Genomic DNA, 15,365 nt, shown 5'->3' on the forward strand with positions numbered 1-15,365 from the left:
TTCCTTGTTCTATTTCTGAATACATTTTATACACTAGAGATTTTGCTTTGTATTGTTTTATGTTTATGAATTAATTTGAGGCAGATTCGTGTCTTGAAAAATTTAGTCTATTCAAATCAGTGTAGTGTATCTATTTGTATGCATCTTCTTGTATGCCCCTTAGTAGAGTATTTTAACTTGAGAAACAAACCTTGCATGGTTTTTCTTATCTTTTATTACTGTCTGTAGGGAAACAGATGACTGACAAGTGAAGAATATGTTTGGAGATCCTAACTTAATTCTGTAAGCCTAATGAATGGTCCAGGAAAGGGAAAGTTGATAATCAGCAGACGATCTTAAAGTAATTGTAATTACTTTAATTAATTAATGAAAACTGTTTAGAGTGGTATATTTTCTTGTGGTGTTTTGTATTTTAAAAAATAGGTAATCTTGGCCAGTTGGTATCGGATTTATACCAAAATAATGGACATGATTGGCATTCAAACCAAGATATGTTGGACAGTTACCAGAGGAGAAGGGCTCAGTCCTATTGAAAGCTGTGAAGGTAAGCTTCTTCGTGTAATAACACTTGCTGCCAGCATCGTACATTGACTCCACGCTTGCTTGGCATAGAAGACTGAACGCAAGTGTGGTAGTATAAATAACCACCGCTGTATTGGCGATGGATACTCACCTTGGCTAGGTCATGCAGGCTCACAGTGGCCACTGTTTTCAAGATTCTGGTCTCTGAAAAGAAGCCCGATTCTGACTGGAAGGGACTCTGTGCACATTGACTTTTGGGCTTGTGAGACCGTGAGGCTGAGTTGCACCTAGACTGTTGACTGGTGTGGGACCTTTCCATGTGACTTGAGCTTTGTTGTAATGGGTGCCTCCAAGTCATCAGGAAGCTCAAGGCACTGCGGTCATCCACTGTGTGGCTGTGTATGTTTTGTTTCTGCCATACTCTGTCAAGGCAGTCACATACTCAACCTGACTCAGAGGGCATAGATCCCAAACCCAGTGGATGGTGTTTCAACAAATTTGCAGCCGTTTTTCTTTCTTTTTTTTTTTTTAAAGATTTTTTAAAAAATTTTTATTGGAAAGTCAGATATACAGAGAGGAGGAGAGTGAGAGAAGAAGATCTTCCATCTGTTGATTCACTCCCCAAGTGGCTGCAACAGCTGGAGTTCAGCCGATCTGAAGCCAGGAGCCAAGAGCCTCTTCCGGGTCTCCCATGCAGATGCAGGTTCCCAAGGCTTTGGGCCATCCTCAGCTGTTTTCCCAGGCCACAAGCATGGAGCTGGATGGGAAGCGAGGCTGCCAGGATTAAAACTGGTGCCAATATGGGATCCTGATGCTTGCAAGGCAAGGACTTTAGCCACTAGGCTACTGCGCCTGGCCCGCAGCCCTGTTTTAAAACTACCACAGTTGCTGTTCCGGTCTCATGTGCTCTTGCTGTAGTGTCTTGTTTTGGTTTGGGAACCTAGGCAACCATTTAATGTATCTGGCAACCAATTTCAAAATAAGCACAGTTTAATGTAAATTGCTTGAAGTGTAAAGTAATTTATGGTTAGAACATATGTTTTGTTTATTTTTTTAAGGGTTGGGAGATCCTGCTTGCTTTTATGTTGCTGTAATTTTTATTTTAAATGGATTGATGATGGCATTGTTCTTCATATATGGCACATATTTAAGGTAAGAATATTTTACTGTATGTATGTAAGATAACTAGAGTAATGAGCTGAGTAGTTGTTAGGTAATAGTTAATGACCTTGAAAATTATAGTTAAGCTTTGTGATATCAGTCCTAAAATATCTGAGATGTTTATAAAACTTTTATATTTGCCTGAGTTTACTGTTGTCATGACCAGCCATTTTAAAGATAGTTGTTGAGGCCAAAATAGAGCATTATGGAGATAATCGATAAAATTTAAGCATTAACAGGCATTTGAGCATCTGCCAAATATATAGATAGTTTAAATAAAACATAAGTGAAAATCCCACTTATCACGAATTAACATTAATGAAATTTATTTTTCTAATGTTGAAATTGAAGAATATTCTGTACAAATATTTTGGGATCTGATTGATTTAGCAATTTTGCTGCATTACTAAAACCTGAAGATAAACAACTTTAAAAGGATTTTTATGTTTATTTTCCTCCTTTTGACAAGTTAACACATTGTATGTATGTTTGAACTCTTCTATCTTCAGAGTAACTTTGGAATTCTCTTCCTTAGTGCTGACTGATTGCGTTGCAGAAGTATGAGCATATGGTTTTCAGTTTGGGATAATGAGTTTGGATCTGCTCTTTTCCCATTATCTTCTTTACTTTAGAAGTGCAGCATTTTCAGTTTAGTAGCTCACACATCTATTGAATCTTTGTCTTAGTGTTTGAATGTATAGCATTTACTTGTTAAATATTTGTCAAATGAGGAAGCTATTAGAAGATAAATTTTAAAGTTCTTTTAATTATTTGATCAGGGAGACTGAAATGAAAATGTATGATCATGTGATGATGTGAGTGATTTATGTTTGAATCTAGACAGAGAAGCAACTGCAGGAATTTTGATAGTCAGGGAAGGAGGCTGACTTGAGGGTCAGGATGCCAGTATGCCTGTATTGAAGCAAGCTGAAGGACAGAACCTTGGTGGGCTAGGTTCATCATATTCCATTTGACCATCTATCTTGTGGATATGCCTTTATCACATTTGGGAGCTCAGATTATAAGTCAGGGGAGTTAAAATATGCAATAATTAATTGCTACATTGGTTTTCAATGTGTTTCAATTGAAAGAATTTCTGAGCATTTGTTTAAGTAATCCTTCATGTTATTTTCTTATAATGCTGGTGTTGGGATCATTGTTTCAAAGACTGGAAGTACAGTGTCTGCTAACTGATAGGTTCTGTTTTTGGTTGAGGAGTTCTTAATATTCTGGGCTCTGAGCTGAACTTTCTTAATCGTCAGCTCCATTAGTCCCTGGTGGGCAGGTTTTTTCCCTCCGTGCGAGATCCATATTTAAGTTGCCCAGTCAACAGATGACATACGTATCAAAGTAGTTTGTTTTGAAGGAGTGCATGTTTGGCCTCTGTGAGCTGAATAAGAATGAGACAGGGCAAAATATGGGGATGGTGATTAGGTGTGTGTGAATAGAAGATGGACAGTAAGGGTCTGTCTTCATTTAGTGTTGATCTTGGAAAGTATTATGAAATAGTTTATTTAGTTCACATGTCAGGAGGCAGGGCAGTGCTGTGATCTAATGGCTGTGCCTGGCAAGAGCTTCGTCCATGCTTAAAGGTGATGGTTGGCATCACATGGCAGGTGTATCTGAGAGTGTCCGTGGGTGTGTGTGGGAAACAGCAGAATAGCGGGAGTAGCATTGTTCTGCAACAGCCCACTGTGGAGATGATTAGAGACCCAGTCCTGAGAGACCCAACTCATTCCCTCAAGACCGAGTCTAGTTCTCCAGAGCTCTAACTCGGTCTCTTAGAAAAGGTATTAACCCACTCAAGAGGGCAGTGCCCCCAGGAGCCAGTCACCTTCTTGACACCTGCTCCTGCCACTGACTCCTCAAGAGCTCCAGCCTCAAGCTGAGCTGTGATGGAGACAACCACATCGAAACCAGAGTAGGAAGGAAGGATCAGTGCTCGAATTTCTTGAAGCAGGAGACGTTTCTTCTGTGTGGAGGAGCTTTTTTTTTTTCTTTCATTACATTTTAGCCTGCTTTTGACATTAAATATTTTATGTTCCAGGAATTGAATTTCTGTTTGTTCTTACTGTTTTCTTCCTTGCTGGTGTTCAGTTGTTTTTTATTTTTTTTTTTTAAGATTTATTTTTATTGGAAAGGTAGATTTACAGAGAAGAGCAGAGCTAGAAAGATCCTCCAAACACTGTTTCACTCCCAAGCAGCTGCAGTGGCAGGAGCTGAGCTGGTCTGAAGCCAGGAGCCAGGAGCTTCTTCTGGGTCTCTCATGCGGGACTGATTGGGCCCAAGCCTTTGGGCCATCTCTACTGCTTTCCCAGGGCCATTAGTAGGTTGCTGGAAGGGATCCTGGTGTTTGCAAGGTGAGGATTAAGCTACTATGCTGTCACATTGGGTGCATAGTTTAGTCAGTCTTATAATTTCATGAGTGGGATAAAGCTGTAGACGTCTTATTGTACGGCTGTGACTAAGGAGCAAGCTGTCTAAATTTGTGTTTAGATTGCTATTTTATAAATTATGCTGATAGAAAAATAGACGTTACAATTTATCTCACAGGTTAGAAATCTGGCACTGTAAAATCAACAAGTATATTTGTCTTTGTATACAGTATATAAATTTTCAGACATCAGGAATGCCTGACCCTTTCATCAGAAATGGAAGTAGGCTGGAGACTGGAGACGGTGCAGTGGAGGGGGCGGGCTGCCACACTGTGGAGATGAAGCGCGATGTGCTTTTTCAGATGCCGCCTACTCATGGTGGACTTCTTTTTCTGGAATTGCTCTTATTTTGGTCTTTCTTAAACATGCTTATTGTTTTCTTTTAAGCTGTATTTTGAATTCACAGATATAGTTGTTTATTTTGTAAGATTCCCTGATGTTTCTGAATCACAGACTAATGCTTTCTGGAGACCAATTCTGCAGACCCACCATGTGGAAATCTGCCCCACGGTGAGGAGCGAGCATGGTCAGAGGTTGCCAGGTGATTCTGGACTTCCCTCAAAGTTTCTTTTGGGAGAACTTCGTGTATTCAATGGAAGTGAAATTCTCTTATTGACAGACACCAAATGTTTTGATGGCTGGACCCTGAGAGCAGATACCAAGAATACATTCTTAATCCTGAGCTCTTTTCCGTTTCTTTTATTTTACTTTTATTCTGGAGTTTGGGCTTACCTCTAGCTAGATCAGTGCAATTGCTGAGGAAGGATAAATTGGAAGGTATATTTAGCTATTAGTTATTTCCCCATAGTTGGTGGTACTCTGGTGTTTGTTGAAAAACTACATGTATACAAACAACAACAAACCTGCATGTATACACAAAATTTATTATAAACTCTACTAATACAAAAAAGCTGTGCAAAAAGTAGTGAATTTTCTAGTTGGGTGGTTTTCTTTTCTTTTTTTTTTTTTTTTTTCTGAAAACAGTATACCAGAAATACTCTGACTAGCTTAAATGAGAGAGTGAGAACACAGTACTGGTTACAGAGTTGATGGATTCAGGGTCACGGAAGAAAGTGTGTGGACCAGGTGACCACCCACAGGAGCGTGGGAAAGCCTCCTTAGCCAAGGAGGCCTGCCCTGTTCTCATTGCTGCCCTTCCCCAGGTCCTGCTGCTCTTGTTTCCCATCTGTTAACTCTCTGGTTGAGGGGAGAGAGAGAGTGTGTGTGCACTGTGTATCTGACTGTCTCTGTCTCTCCTAGTCATTGAAGCAGGTTTAACTCCCTATTATTTAGTTGTAGTCATTTAGTCTGATTTTGAAAATGAAAGCTTCTTGAGTGTGTTTCTAAAGGTGTACAATTAAGTCAGGACAGAGTGGTTGGTGATTGGAGGAGACTGTTCAGTGGGTGAATTGCTCTGTTTTTGTTTTGAGGCTTGTTCCTCCGTTGGTTTTAGAGTTTACTTCTGCTCTTTTCCTTTTGTCCTTCACCCTTTGTTGTTCTTAATCTTTCTCTCTGTTCCTTCCCATCAGCTGAGAATGTATTCATCCCTTATCTCCTCTCAAGCACTGGGAGGCTTTAATTGGACCATCCTTTGAATGCACTTGCTGCCCCATGCGAAGGCTGGTCCTGTGCACCCTGTGCACTTGCTTCCTTGCTCAGTGATTTCCCAACAGTCCTTCATTGGCAGACTGCGTTGTTTCTGTCTTAGGATAGTAAAATGGTACATGAAACCACCTGAATCTTCACTGAGAACTGCTGTGCTTATCCCAGCAGGACTCTGGGAGTGTTCCTTGGAGATACTCCACTCATTATTCTTACCTCTGGTCTTATTATTCTTACCAGTTACTGGTCTCTTGCTAAACCGCAGCTGAAAAATGGGCAAAAATCCCTTTCCTCCTTTACATAAAGTCAAACAAATAGGGCAGAATCATATGATTACTTAAATTTCAACCTACTTTTTAGATCTTTTATTAGAATCTTTGAGCCTTTTCCCATTTAACACCCTAGCTGAGGGTTCACAAAAATACCCAGTTTGGTGTTTTAGGCTCTTCAGCCTTTGATTTTGTTGTAGGTTGAGCAGAGTCTGAGCATGTCTTTGGGAGAAGAGGAGCAGGAGAGTGGGTGGGGTGATGGCCCAGCCTGGGACATAGGACACAGTGGCTCCTGACATCCTCTGCCTCTGTGTGGAAAGCTTTTACTGACACTCGTATTTCATTCCTTCGGCTTGTAGAAAGGGCCTTTCTAGAAACAGTTGTATGAAGTTTCTTTATGTTTTGTGCTGTTTGAGTCTGTTATCTGTGATATGATACAGTATCTTCCCTTTTAAAAGCCTGTTTTATGTGCAAATTGTGTCATACTTATGGAGTTGAACATAAAATCTTTATAGCAATTTAAATAATTAGTAAATTGAACCTTTTGTGTACCTGTTACTCAGATGAAGAAACAATATAATTATCAAAGGCTTATACAACCTTAAATTTCTGCTTAATGCATTCTTCTCCCTTCTCCCAGCCCTCAGAAGAGCAACCTAACTTTGAGTTTAATTTTTCCTTGATTTTATTTATAATTATACCACATACCCTCTTTCAGTGTGTTGTGTTGTTTTGAAAAACTGAGTGTCAAGTCCAAACCCAGCTCCTGGGGAAAAGGCACTGGTACCTTTGTTAGGCCAGAGTCCCTGGAGGAAGAAAGGGCACAAAGTCTTTGGGTCCTGGCCTGCCTGAGAGAAACACTGGCCTGTTGAGCCTTTTCATGGAGCCAGGCTGCCAGGTATTAAAGTGCTGGCCCCATCTCTTCATTTCTTCCCTTCCCCACAGGGTGGATAGGTAATCTTAAGTTGAGGAACCAGTTTCCCAGAGGAAACTGGGGTTGGGGATCTGGCACTGGAAAAATCTCAGGATTTGAGTTAGAGTGAAGAAAGTGACATTGAGGTGACTCATCCAAGGTCCTGAGTAGGACCCCTGTCCCAAGGCCTCAGATAGAGACCATAGAATCAAGGTGTCTGCAGATCTGTGAAGTGTGACAAGCATTGGGTGTGCACCACCCTGCCTTTGGGAGGGCAGCTTCTCTGCTTGAGCATCAGGAAGGCGTTGACTATGAAATCGTATGCACAATTTATTCAAGGTACCCACTCTTTTTTTTTTTAAGATTTATTTATTTATTGGAAAGTCAGATATACAGAGAGGAGGAGAGACAGAGAGCAAGATCTTCTGTCCGATGATTCACTCCCCAAGTGAGCGCAACGGCTGATGCTATGCTGATCCGAAACCAGGATCCAGGAACTTCTTCCGGGTCTCCCACACGGGTGCAGGGTCCCAAGGCTTTGGGCCGTCCTCTTCTGCTTTCTCAGGCCACAAGCAGGGAGCTGGATGGGAAGTGGAGCTTCCGGGATCAGAACCAGCGCCCATATGGGATCCCGGCTCGTTCAAGGTGAGGACTTTAGCTGCTAGGCCAATGTGCCGCTAGGCCCCAAGGTACCCACTCTTTAGGACACCAGCAAACAAAGTCATGAGTTAATTTTGGCCTAAAATAGGACACAGGCAAATATGGCCCAGGGACTTCATGTCCTGCAGTAATATTGTCAGGGAAAGGCACCAGTGTGTCACCACTACCCTGGCTATCAGGAGTGGGCGTGAAAAGTGGCTTTAGCTGGTACCGGTAGTGAGAAATGGAAGAGCTACAATCAGAAGAATCTGTATTTCATCCAGGCTCATCCATGCTCTGTTCTCCTTTCAGTTTGAATAAAGGATGAGGATCTTTGGCATAAGACAGTTGTGCTGGCCACCTTCTGTGTGTTTCTGTGCACAGCTGTATTCTTGGCATTCTCCTAGACTGTTAAGTTGGGATTTCTTTCACTGCTCCTGTGTTGGACCTCTTGGGCTGTATCTTGTTTATTCTTCTTTATTGGTTTATTTTTCCACCTTGATAGAGCATATCTGCTAGTTGTCCTTAAGAGGAGGTAGATGAAAGGAAGATGTGTATTAACTTTGTATATTTGAATATGTTTTTGTTTTGTACTTGTGTTTGTTTGCTTGTTAGGCTCAAGATATGTAGCATTGTCCTTAAGAAATTTGAAAGTATTACGCTATTGTTGACTGACTTCTAAGTTACTCAGATTCCTGAAATGTACTGTGCCCCTCTCTTCCTCTCTCTGAAAGTTGGTAGAATCTTCTGTTTCCATGATTCTGAAACTTCACCAAAGTTTATTTGGCATATATCTGCTTTCATTTGGTACCTTGGATATTTGGTGGGTTGTTTCATTCTTGCTCTTTATGGCTTTAAGTCCTGAGAAGTTTTCTTTGATAATGTCTTCTCTCGTTGTGTTTTCTCTTTCACAGTTTTTTTTTTTTTTTGATGTTTCGTTTTTCCATTGCTTTTATTTTCTCATTTTTTGGTTCATTTTTAGGCTCTTTGGCTTTGTTTTGCATTCTAGAAAGTTTTACCAGCCTTATTTTTCTCTTTCTTCTACTACATGCTTGTTAATATACTTTTGATTTCTAATTATTTTTTTATGTGATCACTCCTTTTTGAGTTTTGTCTTAGTCTACATATTTCAATATCTTTTCTCTCTGATGATATTATTTTTTCCCTTTTTGAATAACTTCATCTTTCAGTGTGCTCCTTTAATATCTTTTGTCTCCACCTTTCTTGTTTGAAGTTCTCCTTAGATAGCTGGCAATCCTAGATAAGAGGACAGAGAGCTATAGGAATTTCTGAGGTGTAGGTGGAACCTACTCAACTTGATTTTTTATATAATTCGAGTAAATGATATGAGAAGAGCTTAAGAATGACCTTGTTAGTTGATTTGCCTTTAGTTATGAAAGAAAATATAGTGTAGCGCATACCTTTCAGAATTGTAACAGAATGCATTTTGTCAAGTTAGCTGAAATATACTTATAAGTTTTAAGAAGTTATTTGGTTAGAGGGAGAATATATAAGCAAATTTAGGAATACCCAGAAGGATGGCCACCTTCATGAAATCACTTTTGATTGATTGAATGAATGAATAAATTCCTGAAAGAAGCTTCACTTTTGATTGCATGTAAGAAAGGCACAACAGGGGCTCACATTGTAGTATAGGAAGTAACCCCGCCACTCCTGTGTGATGTCAGCATCCCCCATGCACTGGTTCAGGATCTAGGTGACCCATTTCCAATACACACCCTGATAATGCTGCTGAGGAAGCAGTGGAAGATGGCCAGCGGTCTCCCACCACCTGCTTGCAAGCCGTGGGAGAATCCCCTGACTTCTGACTTTGGCCTGGCCTAGCCCTGGCTGTTGTAGTAATTTGGGGGAAGAACCAGTAGATGAAAGATCTGTCTGCCCCACTGCCTTCCCAGGTCAGCTTCTCAGTTGGGATTTAAATGCGGGCTAGAGTGTGGCCCTGTGGTCTGTGGGACTACATTTTAAATGTTTACACAGTACTGAAATCATTGTGTAAAGACCCTGAGTAATAAAGAGAAAACGGTTTCACCCATTGCCAAAGGAAGTATGTATTTATTTTTCATGAAAAACATCTCACCTGATACATTTTGAAGATAAACGTCGCTTAGAAGGAACTTGACTTCCCATTCTCATTTTGTAGTAATTCGTTTCTCAAGATTTCTGATTTCTGAGAACTGATCTTACATTAGTTTTTTTAATATATTGTCTCTTTCTGTTTAATATATAGACCTGTAATAGTGACATCTCTCAGAATCCTATTTTGCTTCAGTGTTAAGTATCTAATGTGTTTTTTAGAATTATTCTAGTGGTTTTCATATCAGGTAGTTTTTCTTCAAGTCACTTTATTGACATTTTAAATACAGTACATTTTGGAAGGAAAGGTGACTGTTGCCTTAAATGTTTGTGTATGCAATTGCATGTTTCCCTTAATTCATCGTTCTCCATATATACTGTAGCTCATAATGCTCCTCATAGGAATGGGTGGCCCAGTTTTTGAGTGCTCCCCTTTGTTTTTGGAAAATTTATCTTTATATTTTTGTGATTTTCTTTCTTGCAGTCATTTATCCATTAGATATCTGCAAGTTTCCAAGTAGTTTTACTGAATGTCTTTCTATTAATGTGCTGTACCTCTGGGTATGATATATACTGATGGCTAAATATCCCTTATCTAGAATGGTTGGGAACAGAATTGTTTTGCATTTTTTCTCTCTTTTTTGGAATACCTATGCACAGGGACTTCAGGATTTTAAAAATTCAGTTTCTCATGCACATGTTGAACTTTCATATTTGCGTACCATCATGAGATACTGGGGATGATACCCAGTCTTAAGCACACTGTGTTTATGTTGCACATGGACTGAAGATCACTCTAAGCAGTATTTGCCATCTGTGTGTGAAACAGTGTTTACATTGAACTATCAGACTTGTGACATTTGGTGCTAAAACATTTTGCATTTTAGAGCATATCATATATCAGATTTTTAGGTAACACTCAACCCACAGTATGTTTTCAAAATTAGTTCTCATTTATTTTATCATTAGTCTTATGCATTATTTGACTAAAAATAAGACACAGCAGTGTTTTCTTGTTTTCATTGTGTTGGTTTACATGTTAGAACTGCTGAGATTTCAAAGATTTTCTGGGACAAAAGGATGGGTAATGTGTTTACCTCTTCTCAGTTACTCATGCTGTCCCAGGTTGTGTGAGAAAAACCCAGCCATGTTCTCTAGACTAAAATGCTTTGGTCAGCGCAATATGCTTTTATCTTCCTCTTTTTCTGTTACCTCCTTGGATCATTCATTAGCAGAGTAGTGTCTCTGATTGCAATGAGAATTCCTTAATTATGTTAAGTCTAGGTATGTTCTGGAAGCCTTGTGATTCTGTATATGTATACAGATTAGTCTGTGCATCAACTTCCACTTTTAAGATTAATGTTCCCACTTACATATAAGGTAAATAGTAATTTAAAGACTAATTCAACAAGCAGAAAGAGATACAAAGTCAGAAAGAGAGAATATTAAGAAGCAGTGCTGCTGTTTGTTGGTTTACTCCTCAGGTTTCTGCAGTGGCTAGAGCTGGGAAGCCAGGAATGCAGTCCAGGTCTCTCACATGGGTGACAGGGACCCAACTAGGTAGCCATCACCTGCTACCTCACTGTGTCTATGTTGACAAGAAGCTGTTGAGAACCAGAACTTGGAATTGAACCAAAGAATATGTGACTAAACTAGGTAACTCAACCACCAGGTCAATGTGCTGTACACGCCTTCCCCCATTGTTAGCATAACCAGTCTTTCTATTTTCTGTCTTCAAGATCCAACCCAAGTTACCTAGGAAGCGCTCAGTATTTTTAGTCTCTAGAATAGAATCACTGCCCTACCCTGACATTTTTTAAGGAAAAGTTAAATTTGTACTTTATACCAATTTTATTTCCATTGTTTTATCTATTTTCTTGTTCTTACTTTGCTTGAAAAAACTAAGCATTTGTGTTTATACAGTATGGATTCTTAACTAAAAATGTGCCTTAAGTAGGCTGTGAAATTACCATCTCAAACTTTCTCAGCTGCAGATTTTTTGGAATGTTCTGTTAAGTTGGCCTGTTAACATGTCTCTTATCAAACCCACTTGGTCTAACAGTTGTATATGAATATTTAAGAGATAAGTATTTCTCTTTAGTATGCACAAATTGATGAAAGTCATTGGTGGAAAATATTGGCACCCTTTCTTGACAATCTGCTCCCTGTGTATCTTCTGTATCTGTTTGCAGCCCTTCTGCCCACGCTGGTGCCCAGGTCTCACTGCTGAGAGTTTGCCTGGCTTTGCTCTCTTCTTCTTCCACTATCCAAGTAGATACACAGTCTACTTGGCTTTCATCTTCAGAATGTCTCTAGCATGCTTCTGGTTCTCTTTTTGCCATCACTGTCCCCCAAGGACACCTCAGGGATCTATTACAGGATTTGCCTTGGCTCTACCACCAGCGGTGCTTTCCCAAGGCGTTTCATTTGAAGATCTGGAATCCTAGGGACAACAGTGAATGAAGTTAGGCAGTGTAGGCAGGAGCGGATCCTGTGAGGCATTCTGCACCTGTGCCTGGGTTTGACTTTGAGAATAAGGGCGTGCCAGAGGAGGTTAATGTGGATGGTAGTAGTGTGATTGGATTCATTTATCCCTGAAGATTGCATTTACTGCAGTGGGGGCAGGTGGAGGATGGCAGCCTGGGATGGTATGTGTGGGGACAGAGTGGGAAGAGTAGAGATGTGCAGATGTTGGATAGGGAGCAGGGAGAGACCAGCTTCCCAGAGGAAAATGTTTCAGGAAGCATATCGGAAGAGGCTCAGAGTATCCATGTCCGGGAATTAGTCCTTCACCACCCACCCCAAGCTCTGAAGAGTTGAGCAGAGTGGTGATCGGCTTAGAGCAGAGGCTCCACTGAGCACAGGTGCGGGCAAAAACATAAGACCACACTGGAACAGGTACCCAGGATGACAAGAGAGGTGTGGTGTGCTGGGTTTGACTGAATTTCCATGACATTGAATGCAGTAGTCATGACTGAATAGGAATTATGGTTACTGTTGGGTTTTCAGGTGCCTTTCAACCCTCTGCCATGGCCAAGGTTTGGTGACTCTGTCACAGCAACCATAATGAATTAGGAGGATCATTAGATGCTAAATGAAATATCCTTTTCTTTAGTGTGACAGACGGTGAGTTAAATTAAAGCCATTAATTAGTTGCTTGCACAGAGCTCTTTCTGCCCCTTCTCTGCATTGTATTATTGCTTGTCTTAGTGAATGAGGAACTCCCCACTCACTGCGAATGGGAACCAGGCCTCACTGGGGTTTAGACCGCTGAGTTCCAATGCCTTAAATCTCAGTCTTGAGACTGGGGTTCTCTTAATTTATTTATTTTCAAATTAGTCCTTTCCCTCTTTAAGCATTTGGATATCAGTAAGAAAGCTCACTCCTAAGAGTTATTTAGTATAATTTCAAATGAACTATAATTGGTTTTTTTCCCTCTTGGAAAGTTGAACTTAATGTTTCATCTTTTTTGCATATAGAAATTAAAATCTCATTTATGGCATCTACTAAAACTTGATGACTGATTTAAATCTGTTCAACTTTAGGGTGTGGGCAAGAGAACTACAGGATTCCTGGATATCAGAGCCAGAAAGTGTTCATAAGATCTTTCAAAAATTTAATTTTTAAAAAATTTTCCTCCCCTTTTATGTCTGTAGAAATAGAGGCTTGAAAGGTGAAGTAGATGAGTAAATATAGTAAATGTCTATCAAGCTAAATATGTTTTAAAATTTTCATAGTAGGAGCTTTCGTATTTCACAGCTGGTGGTGATATTACAGAAGAAATCTCTTTTTCTAGCCACCAGGAAGTGCTGGAATCTCAACTGGTCACCTGTAATGTAAAAAAAAAAAAATTTTTTAAGTGATTTAAAGTGTTCTGACTACTTCATCTTTTTTGCTTGGTAAAATAAGCAAAATTAGGTTGATTAGGTTCGTAGTTTCTTTGAATTGAGGTGTGAGGGAGGTAGATACTAGGAATGCTATTTTAGGTTTATTAGGTTTATTACAAGCCATGACATTTCATAGTGATTGTAACTCAGAATATTCCTGGTAGATAAGCACATTTTGTTTTCCCTTCCTAGCTTTGTGGGGCATGAAATTGTACCAGCGAATCTACCTCCTGGGTTAGTTATGTCCGTAGAGGATGGTGGCCAAATTACCAAAACCTGTGTTTGGTAATTTGATAGAAACGTAGTATTGTCACCCTGGTTCTGCCTTCAGGAAGATGCCCACCCCCAGAGCCACAAAGTTGTATAGCACTTGAGTGAAGTATGCGATTGCATAAGCAAATGTCACTCTTTAATTCTATTGGGAATTTGTATTTGTGGCTTTCTTCTCTTCTCTCTGCCTTTACTCTGCCACTTGCCGTTAAAAAATTGAAGTTATAAGGTTAGACATTAAACTTGATAGTTGACACACTTGTCAAGATGCCCATGTTCCTCATTGAAGGGCTCCTCCCCTAACTGTGACTCCTGGAAGCAGCATAAGTTGTATTCCTTCCACCCATGAGGGACACCTGCCTGAGCTCCCTGCTCCTTCCTTTGGTGTGACCCGGCCTAGGTCCAGTTATGGTGAACATCCGCTAAGTGAACCAGCAAATGGATGCTGTGTGTATGTGTGTGTGCACAAGCATGTGAGCCTGTCTGTTTCTATCTAACAAAAAGACATGGGATTTCAGTTTTGGCATCATTTTGTTGCAGGGAACCTTTAACCGGAAAATTTGCATTAGATTCCCTAAGCTTTTTCTTCTTTTATCTTTGGGTTTTAGGTTGCCTTCAATTGTAATCACATTATAAGCGGTCTTGTCTCATCCCCTTTCTGTAGCCAGGTGATATGAAAATGCAAGGAAATAACATATCCTCTGCATAGTTAGAATCTTGATAAATTCACAAAATTGAGCTTTTCTATTTTCTCCTTCAGATCCTTGATGTGTTTTCTTTAACTTACATGACCATTCAGGATCTGAAAATAATGAAAAGCTCTATTCTGATCACATTTTAATCATATCTTTCATGCATTTGTAAATTTTAACTTTAAGGTGCTTGGTTACTATATTTCTTATTCCTAAAGTTTTTATTTAAAGAATTATAGCTAGAACCAAATAATTTGAATGGGCAGTGATATTCTCCTATAATGATGATGCTCCCCAAATTAAGTTAAATACCATTTCTAAAGATTCATTTACTCTTACTTGATAGGTAGGTTTTACAGAGAGAAGGAGAAACAGAGAGAGTCTTGGTCTTCTGTCTGCTGGCTCACTCCCCAGATGGCCACAGCAGCCAGAGCTGAGCTGATCAGAAGCTGGGAGCCAGGAGACTCTCCCAGGTCTCCTAAGTGGATGCAGCGTCCCAAGGCACTGGGCCATTCTTTGCTGCTTTCCTAGGCTGTAAGGAACCGGATTAGTAATGAAGCACCTGAAGCAGTGTCAGCACCACTCACATGTGACAGCCAAAGATTCGATCACCCTAGTCTAGCAGCGAAACAGACCAGACAAGTGGCAGTTCACAGTAGAGAACTGTTTTGTCAAAACACAGCACAGCACTGAAAATGATGGCCCATGTAAGTAAACAGCGAGGTACAAGTTAAAATTAATAAGAGAAAAAAAAGTTTTCACCTTTCTAAAGGACAAAATTCAAAGGATTTCACCACATCCTGCACTGTGTCATTGATAAAGAACTACCACACACTGTGGTACTACTGTGCTTCTTGACATAGGTTGCTTCTTTGACTCAT

General features: G+C 40.0%; 1 protein-coding gene across 1 annotated transcript in view; it reads left to right on the forward strand.

Moving 5' to 3' along the window:
* Positions 1-15,365, forward strand: part of DPY19L1 (dpy-19 like C-mannosyltransferase 1) — an 83,663-nt gene that overhangs the window by 16,183 nt on the left and 52,115 nt on the right. The window contains exons 5-6 of the mRNA XM_040964979.1: positions 424-544; positions 1,581-1,674. Coding sequence (XP_040820913.1) covers positions 424-544; positions 1,581-1,674 — 215 coding nt within the window. The remainder of the gene's footprint in view (positions 1-423; positions 545-1,580; positions 1,675-15,365) is intronic.

The sequence above is a fragment of the Ochotona curzoniae genome, unplaced genomic scaffold, assembly GCF_017591425.1.
Source record: "Ochotona curzoniae isolate NIBS_2020 unplaced genomic scaffold, NIBS_Ocur_1.0 scaffold_3835, whole genome shotgun sequence".
NCBI classification, from domain to species: domain Eukaryota; kingdom Metazoa; phylum Chordata; class Mammalia; order Lagomorpha; family Ochotonidae; genus Ochotona; species Ochotona curzoniae.